General features: G+C 37.8%; 1 protein-coding gene and 1 long non-coding RNA gene across 2 annotated transcripts in view; one reads left to right on the top strand and one right to left on the bottom strand.

Annotated features, from left to right (window-relative positions):
• Nucleotides 1–1,446: 1,446 nt before the first annotated feature.
• CD164 (CD164 molecule) lies at nucleotides 1,447–15,965 on the bottom strand. Its single transcript, XM_036871661.1, has 6 exons — nucleotides 15,674–15,965; nucleotides 12,653–12,736; nucleotides 11,165–11,236; nucleotides 9,664–9,699; nucleotides 5,601–5,660; nucleotides 1,447–3,944 (listed from the first exon to the last, which is right to left on the bottom strand). Exons 1-6 carry the CDS (start codon nucleotides 15,855–15,857, stop codon nucleotides 3,778–3,780), a joined length of 603 nt encoding a protein of 200 aa, XP_036727556.1. The 5' UTR covers nucleotides 15,858–15,965; the 3' UTR covers nucleotides 1,447–3,777.
• A 144-nt stretch (nucleotides 15,966–16,109) lies between these two features.
• Nucleotides 16,110–20,121, top strand: part of LOC118905178 — a 42,684-nt gene continuing 38,672 nt past the window's right edge. The window contains exon 1 of the long non-coding RNA XR_005022174.1: nucleotides 16,110–17,275. This is a non-coding gene — a long non-coding RNA (uncharacterized LOC118905178). The remainder of the gene's footprint in view (nucleotides 17,276–20,121) is intronic.

Here is a 20,121-nt window from a genome sequence, read left to right as displayed (position 1 = left end):
CCAGATGTTAAAAGCTGTTATATGTTCAAAAAGTAAAGATGGAACATGTAGAAACATGAAAAACACCCAAATTGAACTTTTAAAAGTGATGACACCTGAAATGAAAAACACACTGGGTAAGATTAACAACAGATTAGACATAGCAGAAGTTGTTAGTGAACTTGAAGATGGTAATAATCTGACATGAAATAGAAAAAGATTTTTTAAAAACCTAAACAGTGCATGGGTAAACTGTAAGTCACCTTCTAGCAGCCTCTGTGTAATTAGTCTCCAACACAGAGAATGGAAAGGACAGAAAAAGATACCTGACGGAATAATAGCTGAAAGTTTTCCAAATGTGACGAAGAACCATAGAAACTCAACAAACCTCAACCACAAGAAACAAAGAAAACTGCAGCATAGCACATCACAATCAAAATGCTCAAAATGAGTGATAAGGAGAAAAATCTTTAAAAAGAGGAAAAAAAAAACATGTACTGAGAAACAAAAGATAAAGATGAGATTTCTCATAGGACACGATGCAGGTGAGATGTTGGATCAACATCATTAAAGGGCTAAAAGCAAAAATGTCAACCTAGAATTCTATTATCCAGTGAAAACGTCTTTCAAAAACGAAAGCAGACACACAAAAACTGGAAGAATTCATCAACAATACCTGTACCATCAAAACTAGAAATGTTCAAGGTTAAAGGACATCCTTTAGGCAGAAGGTAGATACCACCAGCAACAGGTTATCTACACAAATTAAGGAAAAGCACAGGGATGGTAACTACATGGGGAAATACACAGGACTTTTCATTATCATCAAAAAAAAAAAACAAGAAAAAAACCTATTGTGAACACCATTCTTATCAAAATAATAATTTTTCTCTAGCAATGTTTTTGGGAGCCTTCAATCCATTCTTCTGGGTTTTAAGGCTGATAGGTGAGTATTTATTCTCTCTTCTTAGTCCAAGTTCTGTGACTTAATATAGAATATAATGTTGCCCCAAACATGGGCCTAAAGAACCAGATTTCACATACCAGCATGTGGCTTGGTCCTAGATATTTATACCAAAGACTCTGAACAGAAACCCAATTTTACTTTATATGCAATCTGAATAAGGCAGAAAGTCACAAACAAGCTTTCAGATATCTAACAACAGATGGTATTCTCATAAATACTTGCTTAACTAGCACATAAGTAGATGATTTCTAATGATTTGAGGAAGATCAACTTGCATGTCAATCCCACAGGCATACCAAGTCCTCCCTCCAACTATCATTTCTAAGGCTCTGTTCTCCACTGATGAATACGTCCCTTAGTTACTATCTGCTAGTCTTCAGGAGCGATGAAAAACTGAGGAGACAAGCCATCCCCCAACAGACTAAGGTAAACTCACTAGCATCAAACCTCATAATCAAAATATAAAAACATACTTTAGTTAATAAAAAAGAGCAGATTAATCCAACAAACATGTAGATTTATTTTAAATCAGTTTGGTACATGATACAGATTGGTTTTGCAGTTTTTAATGAACTGAAATAGAAATTTCTAAATACAGCAGTGTTTGTGCAACAAATATCTGTAAGGTAAAATAAGGGATTTTAATAGAACTACAATCTGAATGAACAAATCAGATGAAAAATCTGAAAAGGTTTCTATATACCTTCTGGATTAAAAAGAACCCAAAAATTATTAATGGCCCAAGATACTAAACTGCTAAAGGAAGAGGGGAAAAGCCTGTGAGTTCTGTTGTAAGAGCTCTTTTTGTAAAATCTAATTCCATATTATGATTCTGTTAGAGCAGTATTCAAAATTACAGAAGATGAGAGGCTTCATCAGCTATATTTTCACAAAAATAGCTATAGTGTTAACATTAATGTGTGGCAAGGTATTCCTATCTAGGTAAATGACAATTATACCATTGTAGCTAATTTTTACCACTTTGGGAGAATGGAAATTCTGTATATTTTCAACTGAATCTTGTATCTTAAAGCACTCACTAAAAACTAATAGCCATGGCACCATAATAAAATTTTTTGTGAGGTACCTAAAATATTACTACTGAGGGAAACAAAAATGTGAGGTAAGCCTACCTTTCCCCAAAAACCTTTGAAGCCAGAGATTTTAAACAATTAAGGCACTTGAAAACATTAGGTATATGTACCAATGTGCAAGTAAAACAAACTTTAGCTGTACCAGCAAGTAAAGAAGAAACAGTAAATCTTCATTTTAAGAACCTTTAATTATCTAAATGTAAGGAATTTTGGCTTATGAAATGGACCAAAGCAACTTGTCATTTCTTACTATAAAATATTGAAAACCAAGTGCTAAACACAGCCACTATAGGCTAAAGAAACTAAAACAAAAAACCTTAATGACCTAGAAAAGCAAAAGCTCATTTTAAACTGACTTAAGCCTCTGAACTAATCCAATGTGTCAAAGGCAGGGAAGAAGTATCCCTCTAAACTTGAAAAAACTAGTGCTTCATAAGGAAGCTAAAGAAATAAAAGTATGCATGCTTATTATACTACAGCAATTGAAACTGAGAAGAAGACAGGATGGAAAAGGAGAAAGAAAAAGTACAACCTGTTTATCCAGGGCAATCATCTTTAAAAATCTACAGTAATCTGATCAACTAAAATTTTTTCTGAAATTACACTGCTCACATTTGCTGTCTCAAAACTTAAAATGATTGTCTCATTTAAAGAGTTAATAAATGATTCTAAAACAACTTCTTTCTTTCTTGCCTTACAGAAGTTACTTTTCCAGAAAGCTTTGTGGAAATCCTTTTAAGGTACAACAGTTTTAGGATAATTTTTTGAAGTACAAAGGAAAATATAATTAAATCAACTTTATCTCTATACTTTTTAACAGCCATAAGCAAAATGCTGGGAGATTCAATAGATGAAGGCTTTTGACTTTGTATAACATCCTTTAAGTTACTCAGGCTTGAAATAAAGTAGGTACGTTTTCAATTAAATACTAACAGTATGGTATCTAAAAGCAGGTTTACTACTGCTCACATCAACAGTTACATCCTCAGACCAACCTTTCCCTTCATTAATGTGAAAGAACAAATCACCAACATTTTAAGTTACAGTCTACCTTTCAGTCTTTTAAGGCACTGTTCTTTATTTTCTCAATGATATAAGGTGCTTTACAAGTATGAACAATAACCTGCTACACTTTGTTTTGTATCCTTTCCATTCATTTCTTTAAATCTGGAATGTAATTCCCTGTGTGGCATCTTTTTTCTAATGTAGAAAAAATAACTTATCAAGCACAAAATTTTACTCTAAGGATACTAAATTTATAAATTTATTCCACTTTTGCAATGACAGCCCCAAATCCACCTGACTGATGCTCATTTGGCACATTCTTCTCAATTCTGGTCACTAAACTACATCCTGAGTTAGGATGAAAAAATGCAGCTTTCAGGCTTTAAAATGACTACATGTAAATTGCCAAGAGTCATGAGGTTGTCTGAGCAGGACAATGTTTTCCATCACTTACAGAGTTACATTTGGCATGTCAAGAAGAGAGAACATAATCCCGCAGCAGCAGCCATTTAAAATAAAAGAAGACAGCCACAAGGATTCATGCAGAATATTTTAAATATTCCCGTTGAGCAAATAGATTTAACTGATTTTTCTTCAAGGGCGATGCTCCTATATGCATCCTTTGAAAAATTAAAGATCCTAGAATAGCGTCTTCCATGTGGGACATCTTGAAAGATAATATTTTGGTTTCAGTGAGTTACACACCAGTCCTTGTTAATTTAGCGGGTCTGTTTACAGAGTGTGGTAGTTTCGTTCTTTAGATTTGCAGAATTTATAGAGAAAGAAAATTACAGCCTGCACACCCAAGACAAGGACAATTCCTCCAATGAAACTGGCTGCATCAAACGTAGACTTCCGCGCAGGTTGTGAAGTCGGAGTTAAAGTGGTATTAGTTGTACCTGTTAAATGAAATGAAAGAAATAACACTTAATAAGTCTCATGATCCTCTACGATAATTTCAAGACTCACCTGAGCTTCTTTTTTGCCATGTGTTAAATTCTATAAAGTATTTCCTCTTGTGTCAAGTCTTTACAGCTTCCTAATTGAGGAAGACAACCATTTATCAATCCCGTTCTTCATTCTATCCAGCAACATCAAATGGTCAATGCTGCTATATAATTTCAAATATGAAAATGACAAAAATGACTTTCCTGGCACATTATGCCCTGGGAACATGTCAAGCACTTTTAAAACTTGGTTTCTTCAGACTACATATTTTAGTTAATTGCTAAAGTAAATATTAATATTTGTGTTTAAAATTTATACAACTTTTGCATTTTACTAAATATATAAGGTAAATAAAAATTTGATTACTTTTTCAAATTACAAAAATAATCTTAATAATCTACAATTATAATCTTATAAATCTGCAATTTGTAATTCTAACAAGCAGAACTCATCATTAAAGGCATTTAAATTTTACTCTGCAAATTTTATAATGAAAAAGTATTACCAAAGGAAATAAAGCACAAAAATTTAAATTCCTTTTCAGGCAGTAAAATGTTTCAACAAGAAACAAAACAAAAATTCCTTTTCAGAGACTAAAATGTTTCAAGTGGAGCACCATCCACTTTAACAAAAAGCAATTTTTCTTTTTTTTTTTAAATTTTTGGCTGTGCCACACGGCACACAGGATCTCAGTTCCCTGACCAGGGATCCAACCCACGCCCCCTGCAGTGGAAGCGTGGACTCTTAACCACTGGACCACCAGGGAAGTCCCAGCAATTTTATATTTAAAATAAATTTTATTTTCTTAACTGGAATAGCAAATATATACTGGTTCCTGTGGCTGTATAAGTTGGCCAGCTTTAAAATTAATTACAACTGTTCGTATTTCTTCTTGTGAAGATAGAATGGCTTCGCTGCAATTTAGAGAAAGGTAGCACAAGAATGAAACCAAAAGGATCAAAAAAACCATAAAATATTCATGAGAATCAAAACAGTATTATAAATATGGCTGGAGGGAAGGGTTCCTAACCTGTGTACCTACAGTGCCCTGTGGCATAACCTAAATATGATTTAGTTAATAACGTCAAATCATTAATTAATAAAAAGTTAATTTTCACACACACTATCAAAGGTTATAAAGGAAAATAAGAAATGGTAAGAAATATGAATGAGGTGCACATTTGGTAGTGATCTTGGCTTTTTAGACCCTTCACAGCAAAAAGGATGGCTATATTACCTTCACTCAAACTGTCATGGTCTAATACAGCACACAACCAATCCCTAACAGTAATCAGTATTTAATTTTTAAGCTATAAGAAATTAGATTTCACCTACAGGTTGTACTAAAAGGGTTTTGGAAAACCATTACCATTTAATTCTAACATGTCACGCCAAATGTGGTTACACTTTAAAAATCCAGAAGAGGACTCTCAGCAAACATATCATTATTGCTTTAACAGCCTACTATCTTGGTCCTCCAAATACAAGAGATGAATTTCAGTTCATAACTATTCATGAATAAAATTGGACAGTGATAGCAGAAATAGTAAAAGGCAACACTGCACACACATCCTACCTCACTGTTAGTTTAAAAAAACCTCAATTACCTGATGTAGTAGCTGTGGTGGAAGCTGTAGAAGGGGAAGGAGGCAGAGTTGTGGTTTTAGCTGGAATGTAAACAAAATGTATTAAAAACTTAAATTTCTCAATTATCTAGCATCTTTTAGAAACACTACTACCACTTCAACACGCTTTCAAATTTTTTAGAGAATAAAGGCCAAATCTCAGTTAATGGTTCACTAACATATCTATGCATCCAAAATATTAGCTTTGAAGTGTATTTTAAAACATTAAGCAATCATAAAATTCTATCTATGTTAACATCTACGTACATATCTAAGTATAAAAATTTATGTATACACCTGGATAAAGTTGCAAAAAGACATACAGAAGGGCAAGAATTAGTATTTAGGTGAGGGAACTACAAGTTCTTCCCCAATAATCTTGCTTCCAAGACAAAAACTATTAATAAGTCATGGTAAGAAACAAATACAATTCAGTCTATGTAAGTATCAAGATTTGCTTATCTTCTTCATTTCAAGGGCTTGGAAAACTTTTCTTAATGAGGCAGACAGTAAATATTTTAGACTTTGTGCACTGTGTGATGCACCAGCAGTCAAAGACAACAAGCAAATGAATGGACATGGCTGTGTTCCAAAAAATTTTATTTAAAAGAACAGGTGCCCTGGGGCCATAATTCCCCATCTAAATGATGTTAAGAGCCCAAGGGTAAGCTCTCATCTACCATACTGCATGAGTGTCTCTAAAGAAATGCACTCATGGGAAGAATCAGTTTGAATGTAAAAACATTTTAGGAACTAAAGCACTATATTGAGACTTCTGATAGTATCGATACTACTAATAGATATTAGTAAACGCTATGATATATTCACACGCATTTATTTGTACCCCTTTCTCTCTTAACTGTAAGCACCATGGTCCAGCTTTTGGTTGGACAGTTAGGTCATCTTTCATTTCTGCATGCTATGAACATCTTACAGGGCAATATTTGATCTCATCTCTGATAGGACTGATTCTTATACAGAATTCCTAGATTAGAGGGTATGGTTATTTTAAGACTCACAATCCCTTCAAAGTTTTTGTTGCTTATACATTTTGTGAAACAAAAAATACACTTCATAAATTAAACATATATCAAATTCTTTTCAATCTTAAAATACTAATTTTGTCTGATAACATTAGGGGAAAAAATTTGCAAATTTGCTATTTGTTTCTCACTACCCACCCTCTGAACATGGTAAAATATACATATATATATATATATATTTTTTTTTTTTTTTTTTTAATTTTGAAATCTGCACTGGTTTAAATCTCTGAAGCATTAGAAGCCCACTACAAAATCAATGAAGGCAGAGCGATGAGGTTTAATTTTCGGGTATTTGTAGAAGTTGCCCTCACTTTTTAAAAAATAATTCATTTTTTGAAATAGGCAAAACATTTACATATTTTTACTTTTGACCAAAGTATTACACTGGTAAAATTTTCAAAATCAGGCACTACTTAGGGAATACCTTGTTGACCTACCCTATGTTCCTTTCATTTAAAAAAATAATTCATAGGTTATAAAAGCTGCTACTGGTGATAGAAAATATAGAAAATACAGTAGAAGCATTTAAGTGATTCTATCACTCTGAGAAACATGTTACTTCCTGCTGGCCATTTTTCTAGACATATATACAACAAAAAAATAAAACTGTACTGGAACTACTTAACACAGTTTGTTTTCTACTTAATATATATTTTCCACTGTATTTCTAATATAATTTAGTCATTCTACTGTAAGATATTGTTACCTATAAATATTTTTATTTATGTTTATATACTTATATTATTTGTACTGGTGGAAGACTATATAATTAACCCCATTGAAAGCCTATCTACATAAATCAGATTCTCCTTGCATTGTTTCTTTAACAGTTCCTTTATTTCTCACTTGCTCTCTTCAGCAGCTGACACGGAAAGAGACCATTATAAATGCTGCTCTTCAACCACTAATTACCACTCAATTGATGCATTTTCTGCAAGCAAGCCATGACCTCCTTCCACTTCACAGAACCAACGAGAGAGAAAACAAAAGACACTCAAGGAGATCACAGGAGAACCCAGTGTGAAGCAAGTAGAACTACATCAAGATTCATAAGGAAGAAATGAAAAGCAACCCACAATAGTTTTGGGGAAACTATTTCCTCCTCTCCCCCTCTCTGTTCATATCCTACCTTCTGGAAATTCATATTCTTTCACTATCTCTGCTTTCATCAACTTTTAACAACATCCTCCTTGTCAATGACTTCTGGTTTTATGAGCACACCACTGTTTGCTCTCCAAAATACGTCCTGTAGAATTTGCAGATTTCCATGGAGTGACTACTCCCATTGTAGCCATTACTTCAAGCTGCCAACATAGCATCACCGAGGGTACAGGTGGGATGAACTGTGCCAGCAGAAGCCAGTACAAGCTAGCTCAACACTGCCAAAGTCTTTCAAAATGAGTTCTTAGCTTTGTTTCACCATTTGACCACTTTTTCCTCTAAAAAACTACACTTAAAACACATACACACACAAACACAGGTTTTCTTAGGCACACGTCTCTGGGCTTACTTCTCTGCCCATCCCTACTCAGTTTCCTATCCAGTCCTCTTCCCACCTCTTAGACATTGCTGTTCCCAAGAGCTTGGTCCTCAAGCCCTGTTCTCTCTCAAAGCTGCTCCAGTGGACTCTACCACTGCCTACACTGGTTAACTTATCTGTGCTGTGTAGCAAAGAGTTCTCCCATCACCTCAATCATCAAGTGCTTTCCTTTCTACTTCCTAAGCCAATTTGCATACATCTGCAACTCCTCCGCTATTAGTTCTCTAGAATTACTACAACAGCATATCTCATTTGTGTTCACTCTTGCCTCTTTCCAATCACCTCTCTACACAGTTAAAGTAAGTTATTTTATTAAAATGCAAATCTCATCATGCTTCAAACCCACCAGCAAAGTATACAATGGCGCTTCCCAATCTGGCTCTTGACCTGTTGACTGTGCAGCTTAACTTGTTCTTGCCTTGTAGTGGACACTCCAAATGCCAATTCCCTGACTTTATTATACTCTTTTACCTCTCCTTCACATGAGCTAACCAGCCTGCTCCACTTGGGAAGTTCCCCTCAGATTTTACCAGTGTAATTTCAAGACTCAGTCAACATCTCCAGAAGCTGTCACCACATATTACTCAACACACACACCTTCCTACAAATCCCCCAACACACTGTGCTTCCTGACCTTTCATAGTTCCTACAATAGACAAAATACTATCTTACTTGTGTTCCTATATCCCTATCTTCTAGCCTAGTACTTGTCCTGGAGAAGAGGTTTTTTAATTATTTACTCTTACTATCAAATTGGTAAAGATTTATACAAGGAGATATTATTTAATGCTGTTGAAGATGTGGTAAAAAACTTTCCAGTTGTTGACAGGAATGAAAAGCATATCTTTCTGGGAAGCAATCAGTATTAAGAGTCTTAAGATAATCATATCCTCTGACACAGAATGCTATTTGAATCAATCCTACCAGAGATGACAGCAAATACTTTCCTATAAGATATTCACTGCATGAAGAATGAAAGATGACCTAACTATCCAACCAAGAGTAGATGAGTAAAGTGCATACAACAATGTGTGCAGTAAGAGGGAGAACAATTCAAACCTGCATGGGCATATCATCCAATTTCCTAATAAGTATATTTATTTAGATACACACAGAGAAAAGTCTGGAAGAACTGAAAACCTTTTGGTGTACCTATGGATGATGAGAATTAATTTCCTTTAGGTGTCTATATTTCCTTAGAGTTCCACAAAATGCACAAAAAGCTGTTTGCAGACTCAACGTACAAAGCTATGGCAAATCTGCTCAAATTCAATGAACGTGAAACACTATAGTTATGCTTCACTGTCACAAATAGTACACATTAATGTAATTATTGTAGTCCAAGACTATGTCTACTCATTTTAAAAATCATACTAATGATTTTTAGATATTTAATTACTAAAGTTATTCATCAAAAAAAAGCTTCAAAAGAGGGGGAAAAGAGTCAATTATCTTGTATTACCTGTAGAATTGGTTGGCAATGCTGTGGCAGTGGGCACTATTTAAAAAACAAACAAACATGTAAGTCAAAGCTGTCTAAAATCTCACAATCTGTAACACTATTTCCCAACCTACAGTCATCTGAGTACCACTTTTACAATGTTTTCATTTAAGTGTCACATATGGAGTAGATAGTTGCTCTGTCCCAATAATCGCCTTCCCTTCTTTAGAAATAGCACCAATTTTTAGTGACACCCTCCCATGCAAAGACATTTCTTAGCCTCCCCTGCAGCTAGGTAGCCATGTGCAACTGCTAGGAAATATCTGTAAGGTAGAGGTCTCTCACTTTCCCTTCCTCTTCCTGTTGGCAGGAAAACCATTTTGATGGCTGGAACATAAGCATTCACCTTGGAGAATAAGGTCAAAGCCATTTCTGAGGAACGACACAGTAAAAACCTAGAAGGAGCCTGGGTCTCTAATGGTTGTAGAGATGCCCCTCTAGCCCTCTAGCTGCACTGAAACCCAGATTTACTTTACACGAGAGCCAAATTAATCTATCAATTAAACCATTTTAATTTGGGGTTTTATGTCCTTGTTAGCCAAAACTAATTCTAACTGATACATCAAATGAATAGAATTACTTATTCAGTTTTTCTTCAATGTATTTTAAAATTCTATACTTAATCTTACTTCTAAGCAATATCATTATAAAATCACAGGTACACACACATTAAAATAAATATTAAAACTGTTTGTTCATTTACCACCTAAACCATATTAGGGACTCTACATTGGGTATAACTGATCTCATACTAACGAAAGTTTCAGTTACAAAGTTCAAGTTGGGAATGGGGAGAGGGGAGAGGAATGGGGAAACCCCTACCAAAATTAAATAGTTACAGGTAGTCTTTCAAGGTTACTGACACACTCTAGAAAAATCTTTTATTCTATTTATTATCTACACACCAAATCAGGAGTTTGACTTTCCAATTAATTTATAATCTTGTTAGAAAAATCAGTTTTCATCTAGGAATTTTTTTAAACTATTTCCTGGGCAAGGAGTAAAGGTTAAATAATCAAGTTCCCCAAACCAAAGTACAGAAAATGGAGGAATACAGAGAGGATTCATTTAACCATAGCACAAACTATGCTCCAGACTGTGATAATCACCAGTACCATAATCAAGAAAGTGCCAGAACAAGGTTGTCCAGGCCTGTAAAATGCAAATAAAGAGAGGGTGTAAAATACAGTGAGTATATGGAAGAGTTAAAAAAAAAAAATGTAGAGGAGGAGATATCTGTACCTACAGCACTCCACAGTATGTACCAGCAAATGACTAAATCAAGCTTCAGAACACTGTCCTTTCAGCAATCAATATGAATATACTATTCAGATCCAAGTTTGTAACGAGATTAGAATTATGGAAATGCTTTAAACCAAATATTGAAATAAGGCTTCCTGAGGCAATGATCTTCCATACCTCTTTGTGGCCACTCTTCCCAGACGCCAATGTGAATACTTACCAGTACAGAATTCCGTGCTGTTCACCACCTTGCAATCACTAACTGTTGAATTATCTGAACAGTAGCTTTTACCTGTTATTGGAAGGGGACGGGAAGAGCATCAATTATTCACATTATCTCTGACTTCGTTACTATGCTCCAGAGTTGCTTCCAAAAATCGAACTCAGGTATAAACTCTCTAGAAGTCCACAGATAAACCAAATACTTTGTTATTATCTTTTTCCCATTGTTTTAGACATATTACACAGGATCTCTCCAAACATCCTTTTAAAATCCACATGAACATACTGAACAGTTAAGTCAGAAACACGTATATCTCAGAATTGTGGTACTATACCAGGAAGGTTGCTAGAATCCACAAGAGGGCTGAGTCAGTAGGGAGAAGTCCTTAGAAACTAATAAAGGCTTAGTAAACACAGGAGGTGCCCCACAGCAGCAGTGGGATCTCTGTTCCAGATCTCTGCTTTAGTCTTCTACACTTTCTAAAACCACTTTCCTGGATGGGAAGACTTGTAACATCAGCAAGGGAAAGCCTTCCCCAACATATCCTACAGTAAGGCAGGCATTCAATCTCCAAAACTTGCCAACTCTGCCATACAAGAGGGGAGGCGCACACTCTTAAATTCCATTTTATCAGCTAAAGAAAAGTGACCCTTACACAACAAAGAAGTTAATTTAACTCAAACTTAAGCTAATACCTTAATTTTAAAAGAGGCTTTTAAACTTTGTTACATAGTGACAATTTCCAGAACTCTTAAATTTTTCAATGAAGAATAAAAAAGCTTAACATGTAGCTTTGGCTTTTTCTTTATATAAAAAAAAAACCTGAGAGATTGTTTTACTGATAAGAAAAAAATGCAACCATCTTACCTTAAGAAAACAGAATAATTTATGCTGTAATCCAGTGGTTCTAACAAAAACCTTACTGGCATTTCAAACTATCTCCATCTAGCTCTTTATCCCTCAATCAAAGATAACTTTAAAACTTAACAATAGCACAAAAAAAGTCACTTTTTCCCACCTCATTCTCCCATATCTAAGTATCCAACAATGCTTCATGAGGTCTCTTTATAGTTCATCTAGTAGGACATCTACAGAAGATAAATGCCTCAAACATTTTTCTGGGGAACAGTTTTCAGGGGAAAATCCCACAGCTTTCTTTCACAGCTAATTTCAGCGTACTAGTATACTTAACCTAACCACAAAGGTCTAAAACTTCTCTTCCGTTTAAAGCTATTGAGCCTTAATTATCAAGTCTAAGAAATTAAAGGGGGGAGCATGGAAGACAACAAAAGATTTTAGGGAGAGTATTAAGCAATTGGTTAAAGTTTAAAGGAAAAGTATTTGATTTGCAAAATAAATAGTGCACACCATCCCAAATGTTTTACATAACTTTCAAGTGTTCAAGAATACCTTGCAGTATTTTTTAAATGTTAGAACAAAACAATATTGAACTCTCAAAATTAAAGCAATCCCAAAGTTTCTTACCTTTACATTCTATCCAAAAGCAGGTAGTGTTAGCAGCATTAGCGTCAAAACAGGAAACACAGTTGTTGCGGCTTTCACAGATTTCTGGGGGTAAGAGTGGGGGTTAAAATATATAAAATCAATTAACTGGTATCTCATTTTGAGTTTGTACTAGTTACCTTTTATAAACAGCAGCAAGTATTACATACAGTACCAGACTTACTAATGCAGGAAAATGGCAAAACTTTATAACCCATCCACAGAGGAACGGATAAATATGCTATACACATACAACGGAATACTATTCAGCCATTAAAAAAAAGAAATCCTGTTATACACTACAACATGGATGAACCTTGAGGACATTATGCTAAGTGAAAATAGCCAGTCACAGAAGAACAAATACTGCATGATTCCACTTATATAAAGTATCTAAAATGGTCAAACTCTGAAGCAGAAAGTAAAATGGTGGTTGCCAGGACCTGGGAGAGGGGAAATGGAGGCTTGCTGTTCAATGAGTATAAAGCTTCAAGCAAGATGAAAAATTCTGGAGATCTTCTGTGCTTATAGTTAATACTGTACAGTACACTTAAAATCTATTAAGAGGGTAGATCTAACGTGTTTTTTTAAAACCACACACAGAAAAAAAAATTATAAAGTGGCTTACTAAAAAATTCCTATTATTATAAAAAACTTATGAAGCCAGAGGTCAACTCAAGAGAAAGGGGGGAAAAAAAGCACAAGCTAGTGGGAACGCTCAATATTTCTTGGTACCTATCTAAACAACCCCTTTTTGCACAGCAACTATTTCAGACACTCAAGAGTTTCTTGAGGCATCCTTAAAAAAGAAAAATACTGGAAAAATACTGGAAAAAAGGCTGTTTAAAAAAGAAAAATACTGGAAAATAGGCTGTTTAAAAAGAAAAATACTGGAAAAAGGCCAACAACACTATACACAGGGAAATCACTGCCCCAAAACATCAGATGCAAACTGGAATTTTTTAATAGTAATAAAGATTTATTACAGGTTGAACCCAAGCTCCGATGATGCCTATGCTGAAAAATCTGAGATCGGTAATTCATAAATGGTCCACTTTTTCCGGGGTTTTCCATGACGGGAGGGTAAGAGACAACACATCTGGAGGGGGCTACAGTCACATAATTTAACAAGTTAGCAAGGTCTTTGTCAATAATTTAAGCCAAATGGCTCTGAGACAGGACATCAAAGGCAGCTAACTACAATTCAAAGTCTGGACAAACAAATGGACTATAGAAATAGGCTCTATACATTTTCCTAGAAGCTAGATGCCTCCAAAAAACATTCTCATTTGCTTTCCCCGTGCCTAAAAAAATAGTTCTGCACAAAAACATGGCATTTCAATATTTATCAGAGATTGGGACATATACTGTACCCTTTGGGGAGTGGCAGGGAGTCACAAAGTAGAAATAAGTTCTTCAGAGGTTTGTATACACATGAAAAATGTTAGTTGTTTAAAATCTTTTGTGCTTGATGATGAATACTTGGGTAGCACAGTGTATGTTACTTACAACGAACTAAACTTGCTGCCTTTCAGACTGCAGTTTATCCAACCACCACTTAACATAAAACACAAATCATCTCCTTTGCACTCATTTCAATTACACAAATGCAATTAACATATTTCCAAGCCTCTCTTTAAACTCACACACACCCCACCCCACTCCCCCCCAAAAAAAAATTCTAGGAGGAAACTACCAAATAAGCGGAAAACGAAACAAACTCTGCTCTATCATCTTAGAAATAGTGCGGTTAGAATCTCCAGTATTGTACTGCAATTTCCTTTCTTCAGTAAAAGATGTTTGAATTTTGCCATTACATCTTTCTCAATCTAACAAATAACATTAAGTTTACTATATATGTAATTAAACTCCTACAAAATACAAAAACTAGAGAAGATATTGTAAAACAACGTGATCGGCCTGAAAAAGAAAAAAAAAAAGGTAAAAATTCTTACACTTCAGCAAGTCTTCGGTCTATATGCCAGTTACTCCTTACCCAATATTAACTAGGATAACCAATCACACTAGACTGCAAGTTCTAAATATCTAAGGAAGTTCTTCACCTTATCTAAAATTTATCTTCCCTCCTCTCGCGCAGTGTTGTCACGGCATTGACAATTTCTGCTGTAAGATTCAGTGTATGCCTCAACCAGTCTCCAAATCGACTGCAGAGCTTAACAAAAGGTCCTGATCGAGTTTTAGAAAAACGATCAAACCTGGGTTCCAATCTCAGCCTCACAATCTACTAAACATACGGTTCTGGCGGAGTTACTTTATCTCCATCCACCTCCTAGGTTTCACCACTTATCTTCTAGTTTAGCCTAAAATACTAACAGATATATGCGAAGCACCGGGTACACGAATGGGTACTTTTTCTCCTTTGCACACAGCACGGAGTGCAAAACTTTAATTAATTAAATGCTCAAGCCTCAAATATATCCCATACCTACCCGCCAAACCGATGTAATTAAATCTCAAGCGATTTATTTTTTCAGACCTAGCGCTGAGACACCAGCGAGCATTAGCCTGCAGCGTCTTTCCTTCTTTCGCCAACTTCGGGAGAAGCCTCCCTTCGAAAAGAAGATCTGGGTGGACAAACGACTAACCCCAGAGAGAGGGAGTTCGGTCTCATCGCCAACTTCGGAGGCGGTAGCCTCGCCCCATAATCAACCTCACTGCCGCCACCACGGAAGAAAGCCACGTCCCCTTTTCGGAGCCTGAATTGAGGCTGGAAATCACGAGGCACTTTTAAACAACACCTCCGGGCAGGACACTGTTGGGTCGTAAACAGCCCAACGGCCCTAAGGCTCAGCCGCCCCTTCCCCCCGGGGCGATCCCCAACCGCGACCACCTCGGCCCGTCCCCGGCCGGACTCGGACGGGCCGCCATGTTGCCGGACAGCGGCCCGCCCCGGCCCCGCGCGCACCACCCGCAGGGAGAGCGGCTCGGCCGGGCGGGCTGGCGCGCGGGTGAGAGCAGAAAGCCCGTTGGGCCGGAGCCCACCTGGTGCTGGAGTGGTGACCGTCGGGAGCGTCGGCGGCGGCACCGGGGTTGTCGTGGTGGTGCTCGGTAGAACCGAGGGTGTAGTCTCCTTCGGGGCCAGGGTGGTGCTCTGAGCCGCGGTCATCACGCAGAGCGTGGCCAGGCAGCCAGCGGCCAAAAGCAGCGGGCGGAAGAGCCCCGACATCGCGTCCTCCGCGCTGGCCTTGGAGAAAAAGCTAGGACACCCAACACTGCGCCCGTCCCTCCGTCCCCTGCGGCGCCGCCTCTCAGACTCCGCTCCCCCCGCGGGAGCGCTCCGGTGTCACGTGAGGGCGGCGTGCGGAGGCGGGGCGCCGGCGATACCAACTGGAATTCTACGGCAGGGGGAACAGAGGAATCGAGAGGAAACTGAGGGAGGATTTTCCCCCAAGAGACTGTACTGGCCAAGCGAAGAAACTACCTAGACACAGGAACCTCTTTTATTTGCCCTCAGGTTGCCATACAGGGCACGGCTGGGCTCTTCTCGTTCCTGCAATAGAGAAGGCTCCCCCCTGGCTTGGATGGAACAACCTACATGATGTGGCGACTGCGTCCTCGCGAACGACCAGCTTGGTCCCACGTGACCTCCGGGGCAGCATCTCCCAGACCTGAGACCCGGTGGGCGGAAGTTGTTTTCAGGCGTTTCGTTGAGAAAGAATTAAGTTTGTACTGTCCTCCCGCGTTCCCAACGTGCTTGCATAAGTATCCTTCGTAGGACCCGCGCTTTTTTCCTTCAAAGTCGATTTTCCTGGAATTCTATAACCTTGTGCTGGGACACCCCAGGGAAATGGAGGCATCACGCGGTTAAGGAGTTTCTGCTCCGCCGCCCACGTAATGTAAGCGGCTGAAACACCGAAAGCGGTCTCCTGCCTTCCAGTCGGGAACGCACACTGTCTACCTCTGTCACGCCTTCCCACTCTGACTTATCTGAATTTCGTGACGATTTCAGTTAGCGGTAGCAGCAGCCAGTCTGTGCCACCGCTGTAGTCGAAGAATCAAAGACGCTATGGGTTGGAAATCCATCTGGTCTGTTCCCACCCCTACTTTACAGATGAAGAAACCGAAACTTAGAAAAGTGACTTGACAGAAAGGCACAATTGCTTGGCGTCAGGGCCGGATTTCGAAATGCCTGTTAATATTCTGTCACTGCTCAGGCTTTTAGTAAGGGTGAGCGCCATCTGATGCCCAACTCACAAAAATATTCACAAGTGCAGCCATGCTTGTATCAAATGGTAAAACTTAGGTTATAAAAGCTGTATTCAACGCTGTTTTCAGCTATTTGTATTTATCATCTAATTTTAATTACGTGCATTTAGTCTAATAAAATAACAACATCAGTTGCTTTTGAGATCTGCTTTTCTATGGAAACCCCAAAAAAGAAGACTGCATAAGCGCTTTATCATTTTTTACCTAAACTTGAAGGCTTTCCTAACCCTAAAATCGAATCAGTGGGATCCTTCTGTACCCTCAGGACTATGAATATTTGTTCCATCAACTACACTAGTTGGAGATTTGCTTGGATGTAAACAAGAAACGGTTTTTGACTGATCCAACCTACGGCCAGAAGCGTGAGAGTACAGCCAAGTAAGTGAGGTCTCATTATCAGCCTTCAAACAAAGAAAGGTATTTCTTTTCTCAGGATACTTCTCACACGGTATTTATTTAGCACATAACCATCTGACACCAGACCAAATGAAGGCACGAGTCAGCTTTTTTTTTTTTAATATTTATTTATTCATTTGGTTGCGCCGCGTCTTGGTGGTGGCTCACGGGCTCCTTAGTTGTGGCATGCATACTCTTACTTGTGGCATGCATGTGGGATCTAGTTCCCTGACCAGGGATTGAACCCCGACCCCCTGCATTTGGAGCACAGAGTCTTAACCACTGCGCCACCAGGGAAGTCCCTCACTGTAGTTTTGATTTGCATTTCTCTAATAATTAGCCATATTCAGCATCTTTTCATGTGCCTGTTGGCCATCTGTATGTCTTTTTTGGAGAGATGTCTTGTTTAGATCTTCTGCCCATTTTTTGATACAGTTGTTTGTTTTTTTTGTTACTGAGTTCCATGAGCTGTTTATATATTTTGGAAATTAAGCCCTTGTCGGTTGCATCCTTTGCAAATATTTTCTCCCAGTCCGCAGGTTGTTTTTTCGTTTTGTTTATGGCTTCCTTTGCTGTGCAAAAGCTTATACATTTGATTAGGTCCCATTTGCTTACTTTTGTCTTTGTTTATTTTGCCTTGGGAGACTGACCTAAGAAAACGTTGCTACGATTTATGTCAGAAAATGTTTTGCCTATGTTCTCTTCTAGGAGTTTTATGGTGTCATGTCACATTTAAGTTAAGCCATTTTGATTTTATTTTTGTGTATGATGTGAGGTAGTGTTCTAACTTCATTGATTTACATGCGTATAATACAGTTTTAACATGTATTAAACCTTGTGTAATATTTAAATAACTTTCAACAAAATTAGAGAAGGATTGTAATAAGTCAAATATTAACAGTGAGCTAAAACTGTATATTCATATTCTTACTGTTCACACTGTGATTAGGGTTGGTGATAAAATACTAGATGCTCTCCACTTTGACTATGGTATTTCCTTGATAATTGTTCCAGGGTTTCATAGGGGAGCATTATACTTTAAAGCAGGTGTTCTCAACCTTGGCTGAAAATAGGAACCACCCAGACGTTTTGAAAAATACTGATGCCTGGGTACTGATTTAATTCATCTGGAATAAAGTCTGGGCGTCAGGAGTTGTAAAAACTCCCCAGGTGTTTCTTGTCTGCAGCTTAGGTTGCAAACTACTGCTTTACCCTTGCTTCTCAAAGCGTGGTTCATGAACCAATACCATTCATACCACTTGAAAACTTGTTAGAAATGCAGGTCAGGCCTCACCTCAGACCTCCTGAATCACAATCTGCATTTTAACGAGATCCATATGTGCACCTATTAAAGTCTGAGAAGACTGCTTTACACTATAACCTGTGGAGAACTATTCTGTTCTCCTAAGTGGCTGCAATTCTTAGTGGTGAATCCTCTACAGAATTACATCAAGCAAGACATATTGTGAAGTTTTTGTTTCTTTATTTGGGTTTTTGCTTGTTTTACAAAGATATGTAAGGTTATGGTACAAGCAACACAAAACTACTGGATATGCAGGAGTCTTGGAGCCCAGCCTAGGTTCTCTTTAGGCTGGCACTTGAGACACATTTATTTTTATTTCTATACTGCTTTAAATCCTGGGCAGGCTAGGGCTTTTCCCATTGTATCTCTTAGTCCTTTAGGAAACAGAACGAAGACTTGTTAATAACTCATTCCTTAGGAACAACCCCCAAGTTCAAAGTAAACTACACCCAGGCAGCTTTCTGATATCCAGCATTACCTACTACTTCCCCCTGTGCCCAGGCATCCTTTGTGCTCCTCCCAATCCTGTCTTGTAGTGCTGCTTTTCAGCCGGAACACACCCTGATGGATATTCTGCTTATTAAAATGTTCAACTGATTCTGTACTGAATGGTAAAGAGCACTGCCTGAGCAGCCCAAGGGTCCCAGTCACTCTTCTGAAACCCCAGACTGCCCTGTTGCCTCTCTAGAAGCGGAGGGCTCACTTCCAGCCCAGCCAAGAGCTCTAGGACTCTGCACCAGGCCTCTAGTTGCTGTCCCTTCTGATTGGTCAGTGTTTGCATACCTCCCTGCTGCTTTGATGAAATCAAAGTTTCTTGTCTCATCATTTTTTCTCATTCTTTTCTGTTGTCACACTTTAGTGTTTAATAACTTTTATCTTTGTTCTGCATACCTGTATGCCACAAGTCTCTCATGTATCCATGACTTTCATATATCCCAGTGGTTCTTAACGTGTGGTCTCCAGGCCAGCAGATCAGCATCACCTGGTACGTGTTAAAAATGCAAATTCTCCAACCCACTCCAGATCCACTGAACCGGAAACTGGTGTGAGGCCCAGGAATCTGTGTTTTAATAGGCTCAAGCATTTCTGATGCTGACTGAAGTAGAAGAACCTATGATTCACCACGTTTTCAAAGCCCCCTATCAAGTGTCAAACTTTGTAATTTGTGTTTTATGTGTTACTACTGAGTTTGTTACATTTTGTATGATGTATAAAATTTATTGGAGATACGGACCAACTAGATTTGCAAGTTTAAGTTGCGATTCCATTTTGGGAAGGGTAGTGGATGGTATAAGCAATATAGTAGTTTAAAAAATGAGTTTGCATGAGGGAAAGAGTATCACTAGGTTGGTAGAGATTAATTTTAATTTTGAGGATATACCTTTGAATTAATTCAGTCAATTGGAAATTAGTATGTTAGTGAGAATAGCTAACACTGAGCATAACAGGGGCTTGCTGTTCCTTGAAATGATGATGATGTTCTTTCTGTCAGTGGCAGTTTCTCTGTTTTTTGTGGGTTGACATT

Source organism: Balaenoptera musculus, chromosome 12 (assembly GCF_009873245.2).
Source record: "Balaenoptera musculus isolate JJ_BM4_2016_0621 chromosome 12, mBalMus1.pri.v3, whole genome shotgun sequence".
NCBI lineage: Eukaryota > Metazoa > Chordata > Mammalia > Artiodactyla > Balaenopteridae > Balaenoptera > Balaenoptera musculus.
This window is presented reverse-complemented; position numbering and strand designations above follow the sequence as displayed.